This window comes from Pan troglodytes, chromosome 1 (genome assembly GCF_028858775.2).
Source record: "Pan troglodytes isolate AG18354 chromosome 1, NHGRI_mPanTro3-v2.0_pri, whole genome shotgun sequence".
Taxonomy (NCBI): domain Eukaryota; kingdom Metazoa; phylum Chordata; class Mammalia; order Primates; family Hominidae; genus Pan; species Pan troglodytes.
Window position 1 is genome coordinate 52,180,445 of NC_072398.2, and position 17,347 is coordinate 52,197,791.

General features: G+C 33.3%; 1 protein-coding gene across 4 annotated transcripts in view; it reads right to left on the reverse strand.

Annotated features, from left to right (window-relative positions):
- Positions 1 to 17,133, reverse strand: part of CFHR4 (complement factor H related 4) — a 41,738-nt gene extending 24,605 nt beyond the window's left edge. Inside the window, exons 1-6 of one of the 4 annotated variants that reach the window (XM_024350741.3) lie at positions 16,933 to 17,100; positions 11,156 to 11,350; positions 9,822 to 9,998; positions 8,581 to 8,757; positions 6,152 to 6,334; positions 4,641 to 5,035 (exon numbers count right to left, since the gene is read on the reverse strand). In XM_024350741.3, the coding sequence (XP_024206509.2) occupies positions 4,833 to 5,035; positions 6,152 to 6,334; positions 8,581 to 8,757; positions 9,822 to 9,998; positions 11,156 to 11,350; positions 16,933 to 16,990 (993 nt within the window). In that variant the 5' untranslated portion in view covers positions 16,991 to 17,100 and the 3' untranslated portion in view covers positions 4,641 to 4,832. Of the gene's footprint in view, positions 1 to 4,640; positions 5,036 to 6,151; positions 6,335 to 8,580; positions 8,758 to 9,821; positions 9,999 to 11,155; positions 11,351 to 16,932 lie in introns of those variants that run through there. The other 3 variants (XM_024350745.2, XM_054657000.1, XM_054657002.2) reach the window with 3 other exon arrangements.
- Positions 17,134 to 17,347: the final 214 nt, after the last annotated feature.

The window sequence follows — 17,347 nt, forward strand, 5'->3', positions numbered from 1 at the left end:
GGTGGAAGTGGTCCAATGAAAGCAAAAGCAGGCCAGTCAGGAGAAAACATCATGGCAACAGTTTGTGAGATGGCCAAGGCATTTTACTAGTTGAGTTCTGGAAGGCCAAAGAGTAACATTTGCTTCTTAAGAGAATGTTTTGAGAAAGATTTCAAAGCTTTAGCAGAAAAATGCCCAGGAAAACTTCATCAGAGAGTCCTCCTCCACCAGAACAATGCTCCTGCTCATTCCTCTCAACAGACAGAAACAATTTTGTGAGAATTTTTATGGGAAATCTTTGAGCATTCCTACATTACAGTCCTGATTTGCCTTCCCCTGACTTCTTTCTTTTGCCTAATTTTAAAAAATCTTACAAAGGGTACCCATTGTTTCGGTTAATTATGTGAAAAAGACTGCTTAACATGGATATAGTCCCAGAACCATCGAGTCTTTAGGGGTGGACTAAATGGCTTGTATCACTGTTTTCAAAAGTGTGTTGAACTTGATGGAGCTTATGTTAAGAAATAAAGTGTAGTTTTAAAATTTTCTTATTTTAATTCAATTTTCCATGAATATTTGGAAGTGCCTTTATATGTGCATGATTTTATTTAGGAGCTTTTAATTCTGTCTACGTATCTTTTTTGTATCAGGACTAAACTGTTCTGATTATTATAGATTTGTAGTGTAATTTGAAACCAGAGAGCACGATAGTGTGCTGTCTCTTCCTTTTTTGTCTTGTAAGACTGCTTTAGCTATTTGGTGTCCCTTGTTCTATATTAATTTTAGAATTTTTTTTCCATTTCTGCGAAAGATGTGTTTAGAATATTGACAATATTGCATGGAATCTGGAGTTTTAGGTATTGAAGACAATTTTATAATATTGATTCTTTTGATCCTTGAAGACAGGACATCTTTTCATTTATTTGTGTTTTCTTCCATTTCTTTCATCAATAGTTTATAGTTTTCAGTGTACAGAACTCTCATCTCCTTGCTTTGATTTAGTCTCAAGTATTTTATTATTTTTGATGCTATTGTAAATTAGATGTTTGTTTTCAATTTCTTATTTCAATAGCTTGCTGTTAGTGTATAGAAATGTAACTGGCTCTGTCTGTAGATCTTGTACCCTGCAACTTTACTGAATTGGTTATTACTTTTAGCAAAGTTTGGTGAAGTCCTTGGGTTTTCCATGTATATAATGAGATCATGTCATCTGCAAACAGAGACAACTGTCTTCTTTTCCAAATTCCATGCCTAATAGCTCTAGCCAGGATTTCCAGCACTATGTTGAACAGAAGTGGTGAGAGTGAGCCTCCTTGTTTTTTTTTTTTTTTCTGATCATGGACAAAAATGTTTCAACTTTTCACTCTTGCGTATAATGTTAAATGTGAGCTTGTGATATGTAGCCTTTATTGTCTTGGGGTAATTTATTTTATGGCTAATTTGTTGAGACTTTTTATCATGAAAGGATGTTGATTTTGCTAAATGCTTTTTCTGTATCTATTGAGATGAATATACAATTTTTGCTTTTCATTCTTTTAATTCGGTGTGGAACAGTAATTGATTGGTGTATGTATACTATCTTTACATCCCAGATATACATCCCCTTTCATTATGGCGAGTGATTCTTTTAATGTGTTGTGTTCACTTTGGAGGTATTTTGTTGAGCATTTTTGCCTCTATATTCATGAAGAATATTGACCTCTAATTGTTTTTTTTAGTATCCATGTGTGGCTCTGGTGTCAGTATGATTTTTGCCCTCATATAATAAAACTGAGAGTTCACTCTTAAATTTTTGACAGAATTTGGGAAGGATTAGGATTGATTCTTTAAATGTTTGGTAGGATTCCATCTGTCATGAGGCCACGAGTTTTGTTTTGTTTTGTTTTGTTTTTGATGAGAGACTTTTTAATACTTGTTCATTTTTCTTACTCATTACTGTTCTGTATTAATTTTGTATTTCATTATGTTTCAGTAATCTTGGTAGGTTGTAGATGTCTATGAATGTATCTGTTTCCATTAGGTTATCCAACAGTTATATGTTGGCATATAACTGTTTATAGCGGTCTCTTCTGTTTTTTTGTATTTCTGTGCTATCAGTTACAATGTTTCCTGTTTCATTTCTAATTTTATTTGTTCCTTCTCTCTTTTTTAGTTCAGCTAAAGGTTTGTCAATCTTGTTTATATTTTCAAAAGCCAACTTCTAGTTTTGTGGATCCTCTATTATTTTTCCAGTCTGTTTTATTTATTTCTGTTCTGTACCTTACTATTTTTTTCTTTCCACTAGCTTTGGGTTAATTTTTTTCTTCATTTTCTAGTTTCCAGAGATACAAAGTTACTTGCTTTATTAGGATCTTCATGGAGTCATTCATATCTCTAAACATCCCTTTATACTGCTTTTGTTGCATACCATATGTTTTTTAGTATGTTGCTTTTCCATTTTTGTTTTTCTCAAGATATTTTTAAATTTCCCTTTGAATTTCTTCATTGCCCCATTGGTTGTTCAGGATCATGTTGTTTAATTTCCATATATTTGTGAATTTCCTAACATTTCTTCTGCTATTGTTTTCTAGTTTCATATGACAATGTTAAAAAAATTTATGTAATTTCAATCTTTTTAAAATTTTTTAAGACTTGTTTTGTGGCCCAACATATGATCTATATTGGAGATTATACCTTGTGTGCTTGAGAAGAATGTTTATTCTACTGTTGTCAAATGGAATGTTCTATATAGGTCTGATAGGTCCATTTGGTCTAACATAGAGCTCAAGTCCAATGTTTTTATTGATTTCTGTATAGACTGTCTATCCATTGTTGAATGTGGGTTATTGAAGTCCCCTACTATTACTGCATTGTTGTCTATTTCTTCCTTTAGATGTATTAATGCTTGCTTTATAAGTTTCATTGCTCCCATGTTGAGTGCATATATATTTGCAATAGTTATAATCTATTTGTGAATTGACTCCTTTATTACTGTATAATGGCCTTCCTTGTTTCTTTTTACAGATTTGACTTAAAATTCAATTTTAGTTAATGTTAGTATATCCCCCCTGCTTTCTTTTGGTTTCCATTTACATGGAACATATTTGTTTATCCTTATGCTGTGCTATGGTCTGCATAGTAGTACCCTTTCAAAATTTGTATGTTACATCCTCATCACTATGGTGATAATATCAGAAAGTAAGGACTTTTTAGGTGATTAGGTCATGAGGATTCCACCCTAATACATTGGATTAGTCTTTTTACAAAGAAGAGTCATGGAACTCCCTTGCCCCTTCCACATTGTAAGGACATAGTAGGAAGGCACAAGCCCTTACAAGACATCAAATCAGTTAGTATCTTAAGCTGGAAAATCTCAGCCTCTAAAACTGTATGAAATAAATTTCTATTTTTTATAAACTAGCCAGTTTATGGTAATTTCTTATAGTGGCCCAAATGTACTAAAACAATTTAGGAATAAACGTATATTCCTAAGTGTTAACATTTCTATCAACATAACTTGCTAATTATAACAAATGTCCTTTAGATTTTTGAAATCTGGCTTTCCTCAACTCAAGCAATTTATCTAAATCAGGATCACTAACAAGGGGACAGCCTGAGTATATAAGCCACCTGATTTTATACGGTAAGAAGTAATAAGGTATCATTAAATAATATTTGTGTTGTATTATTGATATCTTTATTTTTCACATAATGGCTTCACCTTCTTTATGAGTTTAAAATGTTCCTAATCAAAAATGATTTTACCTAACTAGTGCTAATTAAAAAGAATGAATATAAAAATTACATTTCAGAACCTTACTATTGAAATTTCCAAAACTCTTCTACTCCAAAAATACTTAAGAGGCTATTTGATGTTAAGATCATTACTGATGAAATCTTTATCATTCTCAACATGCACCGCCTTGCTTGTTAGACATCATTATTTTAAAATAAGTTGTGCTTTTGTTTCCAAAGTGATACATGTTAAAGGTAGAAAAATCAGAGGATACTGATATATACAAAAGAATTAAACCATAACTTTTACCCCGACTATCTCTAAACACACACACACATGCACACACATACACACACACACATACATATACATATAAATATATATATATACACACACATTTATCTATAGTTTTGAATTTCCTGGCAATATTTTTTCTATAAACATTAAATCAGGGCAAGAGTATCGTGTTTCTGTGTTTGCAAGTGAGTGCATGCAAGTGAGCATGTTATAACTGATACTGTATTTTTATTTTTTGTATGTTTATGTTGTAATATTTATATACCCAATTACGTTTTAATTCTTCTTTATGATTAGTTTGCATTATCATGTGTGCTAGATTGACATCTTGTAGAAGTATCTACATTTCATCAGTTTTGGTGCATTAATGTATTGATATCACTTTTGGTCCATTTATGTATTGATAAATAGTAATTACTTATATCTCATTACCCACATGAGTTAAGACTTGCCTTGGTTTTTACATCTTTGTAAAGTGATATAATTTTGAAATTAGAGACAATGATATGTTTTCCATTTACTGTAAAACAATGAGCCTCCGAAGCTATGGAGAAAGCTTTGAGAGATTTAAGAGTGATGAACAGAAATAAAGTCTGAAAAATTGCATCTAATTTCTTGCCACAAACATTTTATGAACTGGACACAACGGTTAGTTTTCCAAGTTTTAATATGGTGCTATTAAGAAGAGAGCCACCGGTCTCGGCTTATAATTACATTTTCACAGATTAATCCAAAATTTTACGTATGAATAAAAAGGAGTAAAACAATACTTAAAAAAATGAAATTAAGAACTGATTTAATACTAAAGTTCTGAATAAAGGTGTGCATTTTATGATTGATTCTATCTTTTTACACAAGTTGGATACTCCAGTTTCCCATCCCAACATGTTGTTCGCAATGTGTGAGAACTTGGTGAAAGACGATATCCATGTTTACACACAAATTCAACTGTTTCACCTGTTCTCGAATAAAGTTTCTGTTTGGCTGTCCACCTTAATGCTATGTTACACTTTTCCATAATTTCTCGGGATATTACACACGGATCTGAAAATAAAAAACAGTAAACATAAAACATTAAGTAGTATGCAAATCTTCATAGACTTTCAGGTTTTCAAGTAGAGTGTTATATGATGGTTCAGGAATTATTTCTCAAAACACTGTCCAAACAGACTATGTAAAAACATCATATTGATTTAAATAAACTTAAAATGGTAATCGATGTGAAAATGAGGTTCTATGTTTAATGTATGAGAATTAGGGGTGTATTATCAATGATTCATTACATCAGTTGTCATTTTAGGATCCCTGCATTTTAGAACTTATCATTGCTGCTTTTGTTTGATTAAGATATTGGTCAAAGAGTACAAACTTTCAGCTATAATATGAATAAGAACTTGGAATCAAACATAGAGATCTAGTGATATTTAGAGCTAATAATATTGTATTGTTTATCTGAAAATTGGTAAGAAAGCAGATTTTAAGTGTCCTCACCATAAACACACACACACATACTCACACACCCACCTACACCCAATGGTAAGCATAGGTGATGAAGAATGTGCTAATTAATTTGTGGTAATCATTGTAGCATAAATATATCAAAACAGCATATTGTCAAACATGAAAGTATATTTTTATTTATCAACTAAATTCTTTCAAATAAAATATAAATATAAAGAGAAAAATTACTTTTTTTGTGTTGTTTTTATTGAGACGGAGTCTCGCTCTGTCACCCAGGCTGGAGTGCAGTGGCGCGAACTCGGCTCACTGCAACCTCCGCCTCCCGGGTTCCCGCCATTTTCCTGCCTCAGACTCCCGACTAGCTGGGACTACAGGTGCCCGTCACCATGCCGGTTATTATTATTATTTTGTATTTTTAGTAGAGACGGGGTTTCACCGTGTTAGCCAGGATGGTCTCAATCTCCTGACCTCGTGATCTGCCCGCCTCGGCCTCCCAAAGTGCTGGGATTACAGGTGTGAGCCACCGCACCCAGCCCTAAAGAGAAAAATTTCTAAACTTTACTTTCTAAAAGAAATTTTTGGTAGGCAGGCATTCAGCAGAATGGTTGTTCAATAATCTGTGATTATTTTGTTACCAACAGCAAAATATCAGACTCATCACACTGATATTTCCAGCCACGTGAATATTAAAGTACTTACGTAAGCATTTTGGTGGTTCTGACCATTGTCCATTTCTACATGTTATTCGCTTGTTACCCTCAAGTTCATACAAGTTCTGGCATTGGTACTCAACTGATGAAGCTGGAGCATATACTGACAACGGGAATGAAGTAATGTCCCCATTGTCAATAGGTGGAGGGGGCCCACATTCTCCCGTAGAATCTAAAAAACATCATTTCATCACTTGATTTATTGTGAGAGCAAATCAAAATACAAGTTCAAATAAGGCAAATACAAACACAGCACTTTATATAATATCAACAGTTTTGTGATTTCTGGTAAAAGAAATGAGTCCTGGAAGAAATTTTAACCCTTTAAACTGAAAGTAATATATTTAAGTTCTTTTCTCCTTACTGAAAGAACACATAAAACATTAACAAATATTGCTGCTTATGGTAGATCAGGATTAAGAAATATCTTTCCGAATGAATACATGCTAAACATAGAAAACTATGACAAAGAAAGTTTCTTATTTCATATTCAACATTCTTTGGAGTAACACTATGAGGACACGGGTTTTGAAATTGATGATGGTTCTTAAAAATCCCGTAGGAATTATAAAATGGAAAAGTATGACAAAAATTTTTTTTAAAACACTGAATATACTTAATAATACATGGGGAGCTGACAGACAAATCCATGAACTTGAACATACAGCAATATAAATTACCCACTCTGAAAATAGACTGAAAACAAAAAACTGAACTGAGACATTCAGAAAAATACAACAACAAATAATGCAGATGCAGAAAAAGAAGAGAAAGGATATTGGGCTGGAAAAATGAATAAATAAAAGGATGCCTGAAAACTTCCCATTTTGACCATAAGGCATAAACTTATATTTAAGAAGCTGAGTGAACTCCAAAGAGGATAAAAACATTGGAATTTATACCAATATACATTAAAATAAAACTACTTTAAAAAAAGAAAAAAATACCTTGAAAGCAACTAGACAAAAACTATGCATTTCCTTGAGGGGATCAACAATTCAAATGATGGCAAGTTTTTAATCTATAACCATGTGGCACAGTTTTCAAGTGTTCAAAGAACTGTCAACTCCAAATTTTATATCCAGTGACACGATCTTTTACAAGTAAAGGGGTAAATATAGACATTCTCAGAGAAAGGGAAACCAAGAGAATATGTCTCCAGTAGACCTATGCCTAAAGATTAACTAAAGGAATTCTTCAAATTAAAATAAAACAGATAAAAGAAAGAGCTTGAGACTTTAGGATCCTGAAAAAATAGAACGATATAATGGATAAAAAGAGGAGTCAATATAACACGATATCTTTTTCCTCATAAGTTTTTTCAATTATGTTTGATACTTGAAGCAAATGAGTTTAATATGGTGCTCAATGCATGCAGAGAAAATACGACTGGCATTTATACTTACAATGTGGAGAGTATAAATGGATCTACATGAAAGTAAGCTTTCCATATTCCAGTTGTTGATTTAAATGTCAGTGCCAGTAGACAGTAATATATTATTACATATATATAGTATTAGCTAGAGCAACAACTTTTTAAAAGGAGGAGAAAAGCTATGCAAAGAGATACAATGGAAAACAATACATATGAATCAAAATTAATCTCCTTAATAATTTTCCCTACAGGGAATGGAGGAATAGGGAAATAGGACTGAAACCCAGTGGGAACAGACAGAAACAAATAAATGACAGAGGTTTAAGTCCTATATATCAATAATTATGTTAAGTGTAATTGGTCCAAGTGCACCAGTTAACAGGCCATGAAAGGATGAATGGATATGTAAACAAGACCCAACTATATGCTGTCTACAAAAACTCACTTCAATAATAAACGTAGGTAGAGTCTAAGTAACATAGTGAAAAAAAAAACACAGGACAACATTAATTTTAAAACATAAAGGTGAGTAAGATACAATTTCCTTTTCTGGTTTCCCTTACTCCATCTCTATATATTAGAATGACCCAGGACTATGTGCTCGGACTTCTTTTTATAAATACAGTCAGTCACACACCTTTAAATATAATCCATATACTGAAGATGCCCACATTTATATCACAATCTATGATCTCTCTTCAACTGCCTATTCCATATCTTAGAATGCACATCACTTATGGCTGTCAAATGCACATAATGTATCTTTTATTACACGTATTCCTGAGAAGGAACTAAGTGTTGTAATGCTTAAAAAGTATTTTTTTTCAGGTTCCAACTCTTTTAATTTGGTCGAATCTTTCTCAAAAATAATATACCCTATTACTTGTGTTCTGTTCACAGGAAGAATTGACTTTTAAGCACCATCAATCATTTTATTTGCATTTGAAAAATCTATTAATAAAAATGACTTCATTTTATTTAAATCAACATATTTTAACCCTGCTATACTCCCCCAAAATGTTAAAAGAAATATAATACTCTACCTTTGCATTGAGGTGGTTCTGTCCAGTATCCATTTAAACACATCACTTCTTCATCCCCAAACATTTCATAAGGGCTCCTACATTGATAACGTACTCTCTCACCAGATGGATATTTACTCATCTGTCTCGACAGTATATGAGCATTTTGTACTGTGGGCGGATTCACACAGGAAGCGTCTGAATAGAAAAAAAGAAGTGGTTCCACCTAGTGTTCATTTTGAGTAGCAAATCAACTAATACAGTTACAAATATATTTCAAGACGAATTTAAAATAAGTAGACAATCTCATCAAATATTTTGTTGATTTTAATAAATTTAAATGTAATATTGAGGAAAAGACATGAAACTATTTTTTGTCAGGTACAAGCTTTGATGTTTTAAATTTCTTCTTCATCCTTCGCTAGAACACTGATAGACCTTTATTTTTCCCTTCTGGAAGCCAGTGTAAACGAAAGTTTTCCTGGATATCTCTCTTTGAGTTTGAGTAGAACAAATATTACCAGTTCTATTTATTTAACATTAATTTATAAAATGCAAAAAGTCAGCATAAATAGATTATGTGATACCAGATTTTTGTTTGCAATCATCCTGCTTATACATTTTAGCCTCTTAAAAATAAACACAAATAGGCATTTTCTTAGTGAATAAGCAAAGATTTAAAAACACATTCTGAAAATTACCCAAGTTAGTAGAGAAGAAGAATGGTTAATCAAAGGCTCTAAATTGGAGATGTGGAAAAATAAAAGAAAATAAGTCTATAATAATAAAAATAACTTCAGATAATTTAATTGCCAATGATTAAGGATACTATGCTGAACAATGCAAAATTCATCAGAGAGTTTCAGGTCCATGTGTAGTGATAATAGACTATAGCAATGCTTCTCACACAGAAGTGTGCATAGAATTCCCTGGAGGGGTTGGTAAAACAGATTCAGGGTTCTATTTCGACATTTTTGATTCCGTGTGTCTAGAATGAGCTTATGGAATTGTATTTTCATTTCAAACAATCTCCAAGAAGATGATGATGCTACCGGTTTAGCGACCACACTTTGAGAACATTTGATTTATATAGGTAGGCAAACTATGTTATTCAACATCCACTTGGACACAATTGGAACTGAAAATCAAATGAATAATGATAAAAGTATGTGGTAAAACCTATATTTAACCTGTAAAAAAGATTTATTTCCCTTAAACTTTATAATAGATAACAGCATATGAGAGAACAGCATTGTACTTACCAGTGGACCTGCATTTGGGAGGAGTGGACCAGCCCCGTTCTACACATGAAATGTTGTTCTCATTTTTTTGAAGTCTGTATCCTGTGTTGCAAATAATTTGTACAGTATCACCTTCCAGATGTGTTTGTCCTGAAGATTCAGAATGACCATTTTCCACAAAAGGAAAGAAACACAGTCCTAAGGACCAAAAACGGATTAATATACAAGATGGAAGTAGCAAAGAAAAAGTACAACTGCATTTTAAAATATTTTAATAAACCGGGTGAAGTGGCTCACTCTGGTAATCCCTGCGCTTTGGGAGGCTGAAGCGAGTGGATCACTTGAGGCCAGGAGTTCGAGACCAGCCTGGCCAACATGGTGAAACCCTGTTTCTACTAAAAATACAAAAATTAGCGGGCATAGTGGTGCGCACTTGTAATTCCAGCTACTCTGGAGGCTGAGACAGGAGAATCACTTGAACCCAGAAGGCAGAGGTAGCAGTGAGTTGAGATGGCTCAAAAACAAAACAAAACCAAACAAACAAACGAACAAAAAAACTTAAAAGGAAAGCTTTCAAAGCTGAAATCAAATATAAGCATTTTCAAAAGAAGTTAACTCATGCTACTATATATATGATGAAATATATTTGGTTCTTTTATATGTATATATAGAAGAAAATATTTCATTTTCTTGCTCTATGGTTTTTATAATGAAATATTTTAGTTTGTCAACCTTTTAGGGACAAAAGAACCTCTTCATATATCTATTTCTCTCTTAACTCTCATAAATGTTTCTTAGGAGAAAGATCATTGCTATCTCCTTTTTTGCCTCATGTATCTGTCTCCCAATTTTTTTTCTTTTAATACAGCTGTTATCATTGGAGTCTGCTCTCTACATTTATTGGAGAATTAATATAGCTACACTGTGAAGGACCAAAGAAATTATTTATTGAAATATAAAAGTGAAAATGCTAAACCTCCTTTCAATATGCGAAAGAATGGTAAATTCAAAACAGAATATGTATAAAAATGACATTTAAAAGGAAAACTTTGATCAGGCTGCTGCGAAATGAATATTAGTAAAGAAATATTAGCAGTCAAATATATTAAAGATCAGTTTAAAAAAATTAATATATTTCAACATGTAGAGCATTTCCAGGTAACACAAGACAGTTGACATATTTATTCTTCATCGATTCTTATAGGAGGCATCTCAAAATAGGGGGACTACATCTCCCATCTTTCCAGCTCCTTTGGTCACTGTCCCTGTGATTATCAAGACCTTATGATCTTGTCTGGCATATCCTTCTCTATTCACTGAATGACATCCATTTAATGAACAGAGCATTTACTCACTGAGACACTTTGGTGTTGGTGACCATCCTTCTTCTGTGCATGTTATGCGAGTCCAAAAGGATTTTGGAGGAGACACAAAATTATATTCACAGGAGTAATAGAAAACTTCCCCTGTAGGAACCTGGGAAAATGGCTTATATTTTTCTTCATCATATAGAATTCCATGGTTTATTTTTGGAAAATCACAAAATGTTGCTGGGAAAATAACATAAAACTGAAGAATTACATAATAAGTTACATAAATAAATCACTAGATTATATTTTAATCATCTCACTTATAGTGTTTTTCTTTCATTTAGCTTAAATGCCTTTAGCTTAAATGCTTTCCAGTGTACAAATTAGGAATGAAAAGACATCACTAACTAGGAGTACATGAGTATTTGAGGAGGTAATTGTTAATGAATATAAAATTTATATTTTGGAGTGATATGAAATATGAACTCTCCTGCAATGTCTTCAAGAAGAAAACCCACACACAACAATTTAAGAATGAAGACAGATTGTAAGAGTAGCAAATCTTCCTGATCTACATAGTATACAGTAGAGAAGTGATAGGGTTGTTCTTAGCTCTCAATTTACTTATTTTCTCTATTCTCATTGACTGCCATAGGTGTCTCTGCCAGAAACTCTGTCCTATTTTTTTTTTCTGGTGCAGTAAAGGTGTTGGATATGTAGTTTTGTTTTTTGTTTATTAATATCATTTTGAATATTTGCTGGTTACAAAGTTAATATAGTTTCAGTGGAAATAATTTAGGGAATATAAGAAAATCACTAAGAACAACTCAATCAAGATAAAGTTAGAGCTAAATTCTGGTTAATGTTGTATATACAAATATGTATTTGTATATTTGTATTTATATATTTATACTTGTGAACACACACACACGCACATATATATACATATATATATATATATATATATATACAGTCAGCCCCACTCGTTTCACTTCCTCTGATTCAACCAACTGCAGATCAAAAATATTTGAAAAAAACAATAAAGATAATAAAACAATAAAAATAATGCAATTAAAAATACAATATAACAACTATTTTTACAGCATTTACGTTGTATTAGGTATTATAAATACTCTAGAGATTCCTTAAATTGTGTGAGAGGGCTGAGTGTGGTAGCTCATGCCTGTAATCCCAGCACTTTGGGAGGCTGAGGTGGGTGGGTCACTTGAGGTCAGGAATTTGAGACCAGCCTGGCCAACATGGTGAAACCCCATCTCTACTAAAAATACAAAAAATAGCCAGGTGTGGTGGTGCACGCCTGTAATCCCAGCTACCTGGGAGGCTGAGGCACAAGAATCACTTGAACCCAGGAGGGGGAGGTTGCAGTGAGCCGAGATCATGCCACTAAACTCGAGCCTGGGGGTGACAGAGCAAGACTCCACCTCAAAAAAAATTAAAATAAAATAAAATAAATTGTATGGGAGGATATGCACAGGTTATGTACAAATACTACACCATTCTCTCTTAGACACTTGAGTATCCTTGGATTTTGGTATCTGCTGGGGGTGGGTAGCGTCCTGGAACCAATTCCTTGAGGATGCTAAAGGACTACTGTATATATGTATAAATACATCCATACGCACTATGGTGCAAGATATATTAAAACAATGTAGAAAATGGGTGAAATCTTCATACTTTTTACTCTTTTTTTGTGTACACATGCATATATACACACACATATTTTTTATTAGACTTTATACTTTATTTACAGGTTTTTCACAGCAAGATTGAGTGGAAGGTAGAGATTTCCTATATACCACTTCCTCTTCCCTACCACATGCATAACCTCCCTCACTGTCAATATAATTACCACCCAAAGTTCATAGTTTATGTTGGGGTTCACTCTTGATGTTGTACGTTCTATGGGTTTGATATGCTTTATCTTTGAGTACGTATTTAGCTCAAGATATTTCCTCAATATAATACTGCTCTTTGCTTTTATGTCAAGATATTTTTGCAATATAGTACTGCTGCATAAGAAATAATTTTATTTTTCACCTTATTTGGAAGATGTGTGCAGAAATTAAGCTGACAAATCAAGAGAAATTTCTCTTTTTCATCTATCTAGAAGTAATGTTTAATGTTGCACAATATTTGAAATATTTTCACCTTGTGAAACCTGAAATTGATTATCTAACTGTTTAAAATTTGACATTAGATAGTTTTGGTAAAGGTATTGAGGGAAAGACTCCCGTCTTGATAGTATTAACCTACCATAACTCTTTCAATTATCCTTCACTCCTCCAAAATTATAGTAGTTTATTTTCATACATTTGTACCTACATATTCTTTGCTATCCAGAATAACTTGGTTTTCATCACCCAGTTATATTGTACCTATGCTTCAGAACGAATTCTATGACATTCATCAAGTATTCATTGTGCATATCTGCAATGGTGCTAGCTAGGAGTGTTAATGTCTTCTTGCAAGCCTCCTTTACACAACCACCAATTTCAAAAGTAGAAAATAATTTTTATTGTCTCAATATTTTGATAGAATATTGTGAATATATTTCTTCTGGGATATATATATATACACACACACACACAGACACACACACACATATATATATATAAATATATATATACAGTCATACAGTTATTCACCACGTAATGACATTTTGGTCAATGACTGATCACTTATATGACAGTGGACCCATAAGATTATAGTGTAGCTGAAAAATTCCTATCACCTAATAGCCATTGTAACATTGCAGTGCAATATATTACTCACATGTTTGTGGCAATGCCGGGGGTAAACAAACCTACAGCATTGCCAGTCACATAAAAATATGCCACACACAATTTTGTACAGTACGTAATACTTGATGATGATAATATAGAAGTGTTACTGGTTAATGTATTTCATATAGTATAATTGTTATCAGTATTTTATAGTTAACTTCTTCTATTGATTAAAAAAATTAACTGTAAAACAGTTAATGTTTCCTGAGGCAGGTCCTTCAGGAACTATTCTAGAAGAAACCTTTGTTATCATAGGAGAGGACAGCTCCATGCGTGTTACTGCCGTGAAGACCTTCTAGTGGGACAAGAGCGGGGAAGAAGACAGTGATACTGATGATCCTGACCCTTTGTAGGCCGAGGTTAATGTGTGTGTTTGTGTCTGTTTTTAACAAAAAGGTTTAAAAAGTAAATAAATAAGATATTTAAAAGATAAAAGCTTATAGCACAAGAACAGAAAGAAAAAATCTTTTGTACATCTCTACGATGTTTTTTAAGCTAAATATTATCTCAAAAGACACAAAAATTAAAGTTGATGAAGTAAAAATGTTAACATAAGCTAAGGTTAATTTATTATCGAAGAAAAGTTTAAAATAAATTTAGTCTATCCTGGGTGCATCAAAAGCTCAGTAATTAGCACTGAAGAACTTATCCATGTAACCAAAAACCACCTGCTCCCCCAAAACTATTGAAGTAAATAAATAAATAAAATAAATTAGTTTAGCCTAAGTATACAGTGTTTATACCACCTCTAGTAGTGTATGGTGATGTTCTAAGCCATCACATTCACTCACCACTCATGTAATGACTTACTGAGAGCAACTTTCAGTCCTGCACACCCTATTCATAGTAAAAGCCCTATACAAGTCTGCCGTTTTTAATATTTTATACTGTATATTTATTGTACTTTTCTATATTGAGATAAACATATACTTACAATTGTGCTACAGTTGCCCACAGTATTCAGTACAGTAACATGCTGTACAGGTTTGCAGCCTAGGAGCGACAGGCTATACCATATGGCCTAGTTACGTAGTAGGCTATAAAACCTAGGTTTGTGTAAGTCCACTCTATAATGTTTGAATAAGAAGGAAATCGCCTAAGGACGCACTTCTCAGAACGTGTCCCTATCATTAAGTGATGCATGACTGTTTATACACACACACACACACACACACACACACTCACAGTCACCTATATATAGCCTTGCAATTTATTTGCCTATTTACATTTTGCTTTTCTTTAGGACACTGTAAGTTGCAGTGAGGTGTGGTTAGGGTTGTTATTTTCTTCCAGCTTCTTTGCTACATGAAGCACAACATAGTGCTTGATAAATATTTTGCTACTGGAAGCATGCAGCTTTCTATGTATACAAATGTGTTGCTTCAGTGTGTTGTTTTTGCTGTTTGGCAGGTCTCTCAGTAGACACCTAAATGACAGTGTAACACACACTTACAGATCATTTAACATCTAGGCAACCTTTAGATAGAATTTCACTGAAGTTTCTCCCAGAGACTGCATTGAAGCTTGAACATTTTTTTGGTGGGAGGAGGGTTAGGAATTGTCAAAATTCTACATATTTCTCTCATATTTTTCACTTATCTTCCTCTGCTACCCCCCTATTTAGAAATCCTCATGTAATGCCATGTGTAATAGGTGTATAAGCCACTTAATAAATACCATAAACACAGACTTAAGAAAAATCAAATACACTCGTACAATCGCACTCCTGTGATTACAACTCAGCACTAAAAGTGAAAACAAAATAAAATGAATTTCAAGGGCCAGGCATGGTGGCTTATGCCTGCAATCCCAACACTGTGGGAGGCCGAGGCGGGCAGATCACCTGAGGTCGGGAGTTCGAGACCAGCCTGACCAACATGGAGAAACCCCATCTCTACTAAAAATACAAAATTAGCCAGGCGTGGTGATGCATGCCTGTAATCCTAGCCACTTGGGAGGCTGACGCAGGAGAATTGCTTGAACCCAGGAGATGGAAGTTGTGGTGAGCCGAAATCACACCATTGCACTCCAGCCTGGGAAACAAGAGTGAAAGTCCATCTCAAAAAAAAAAAATGAATTTCAAGCAATAGAAATAATATTTTGCAACATTTCTAAGGGCAAATATTTAAAGGAAAGCATGTTATTGTTCATGTTGTTCTGTTATGTCAGGACTGAAGAGAAACTGTTCAAATAAAACTTCAAAGGTCTGGAAACATTAGGAAACAGCAAAACAGTAAAGTAAAAACTTTTTGGAAATCAAAGGGTAAAGCATAATGATCGAAACTCCAAGTACAGACATAGTTTAATTAGTATCCTAGACCTTGGTAGAGATTTTGTTTGCAATTCCTTTGACATGGTGGTCTTAATTTCAACATGAAATAAAATGGGACCGTTTATAAAATATCATAAGAAGCAGTTTGTAGTATTAATAAAGAGGTGATACATTACTTCATTCTCAACATTTAAGAGCCCAGAAGAAGCAATTTCTTGACAGTTCACTGGTTTATATATAAATGATATTTTCTATTGTTTCAGTAAAATATATTTCCCTCTGTTGAAGGATAATTCGACTGAAATGGGAATTCCTCCATTTTAATGACCTTTAAAATTTAAATGATCAAATCTAGGAAAATAAAATCCAAAAAGCATTTTGAAGGTGGCCAAATCTTTTTGAGATTGATTGTTCTAGTTAGTGGCATTGCAGAGTGTATGCAGAATTACACCAATACTTCACCTTGCCACCGTTAGTATAGCAGGTTTTCCCTCATTTAATTCCTCTTTACATTCTCTATTTGGTGGCCATTTACCTTTGCAACTTAGATTATGGAGAGAACTAATTTTATTCTATTTTCCTGCTAATTGCATGTTAGAAAGTATTTCCATAAAATAGATTAATATTATAACTCATTTAAAATATTTTCATCCATTTATTCATTTAAAAATATGTAAGCATACACACAAAAACCGATAAATGTATCTGAAAAAGGAACTAAATATTCAGGTCTGTTTTGAACTTACCTTCTCCCCCAACAGAGGATATCCGTGAGATTAGAATTACACTGACCATGAGCCACATGCTTGGTAGTTCCAATCTTAAATAACTAGAAATACTTCAGTGGTGGTGGTGTTGCTTTGAATCTGCTTTCATTAACAGTTATGAGCATGACTTTGAATTTCAGTGTACTAACTGGAAGCTAGTTTAGTAAAGTCCTTTGTGGTAAACATCAAAGTTCATGGAGGGTTGTGCAAAATAAGCAAATAGTGTCTAATCAGTGTTTTCACAATAATACTCTGAGTTTATCATGTAATATTAACTTGAGCAAAATAAAAGCTGTTCAATTTCCTTGTTGTGGTCCCTGAGTCTCTGAGTTTGGAATATTCAGAAATGGGCCATTGAAGGGGAAAGAGGAAGCCCCTTCTTTTTTCTAGCCAA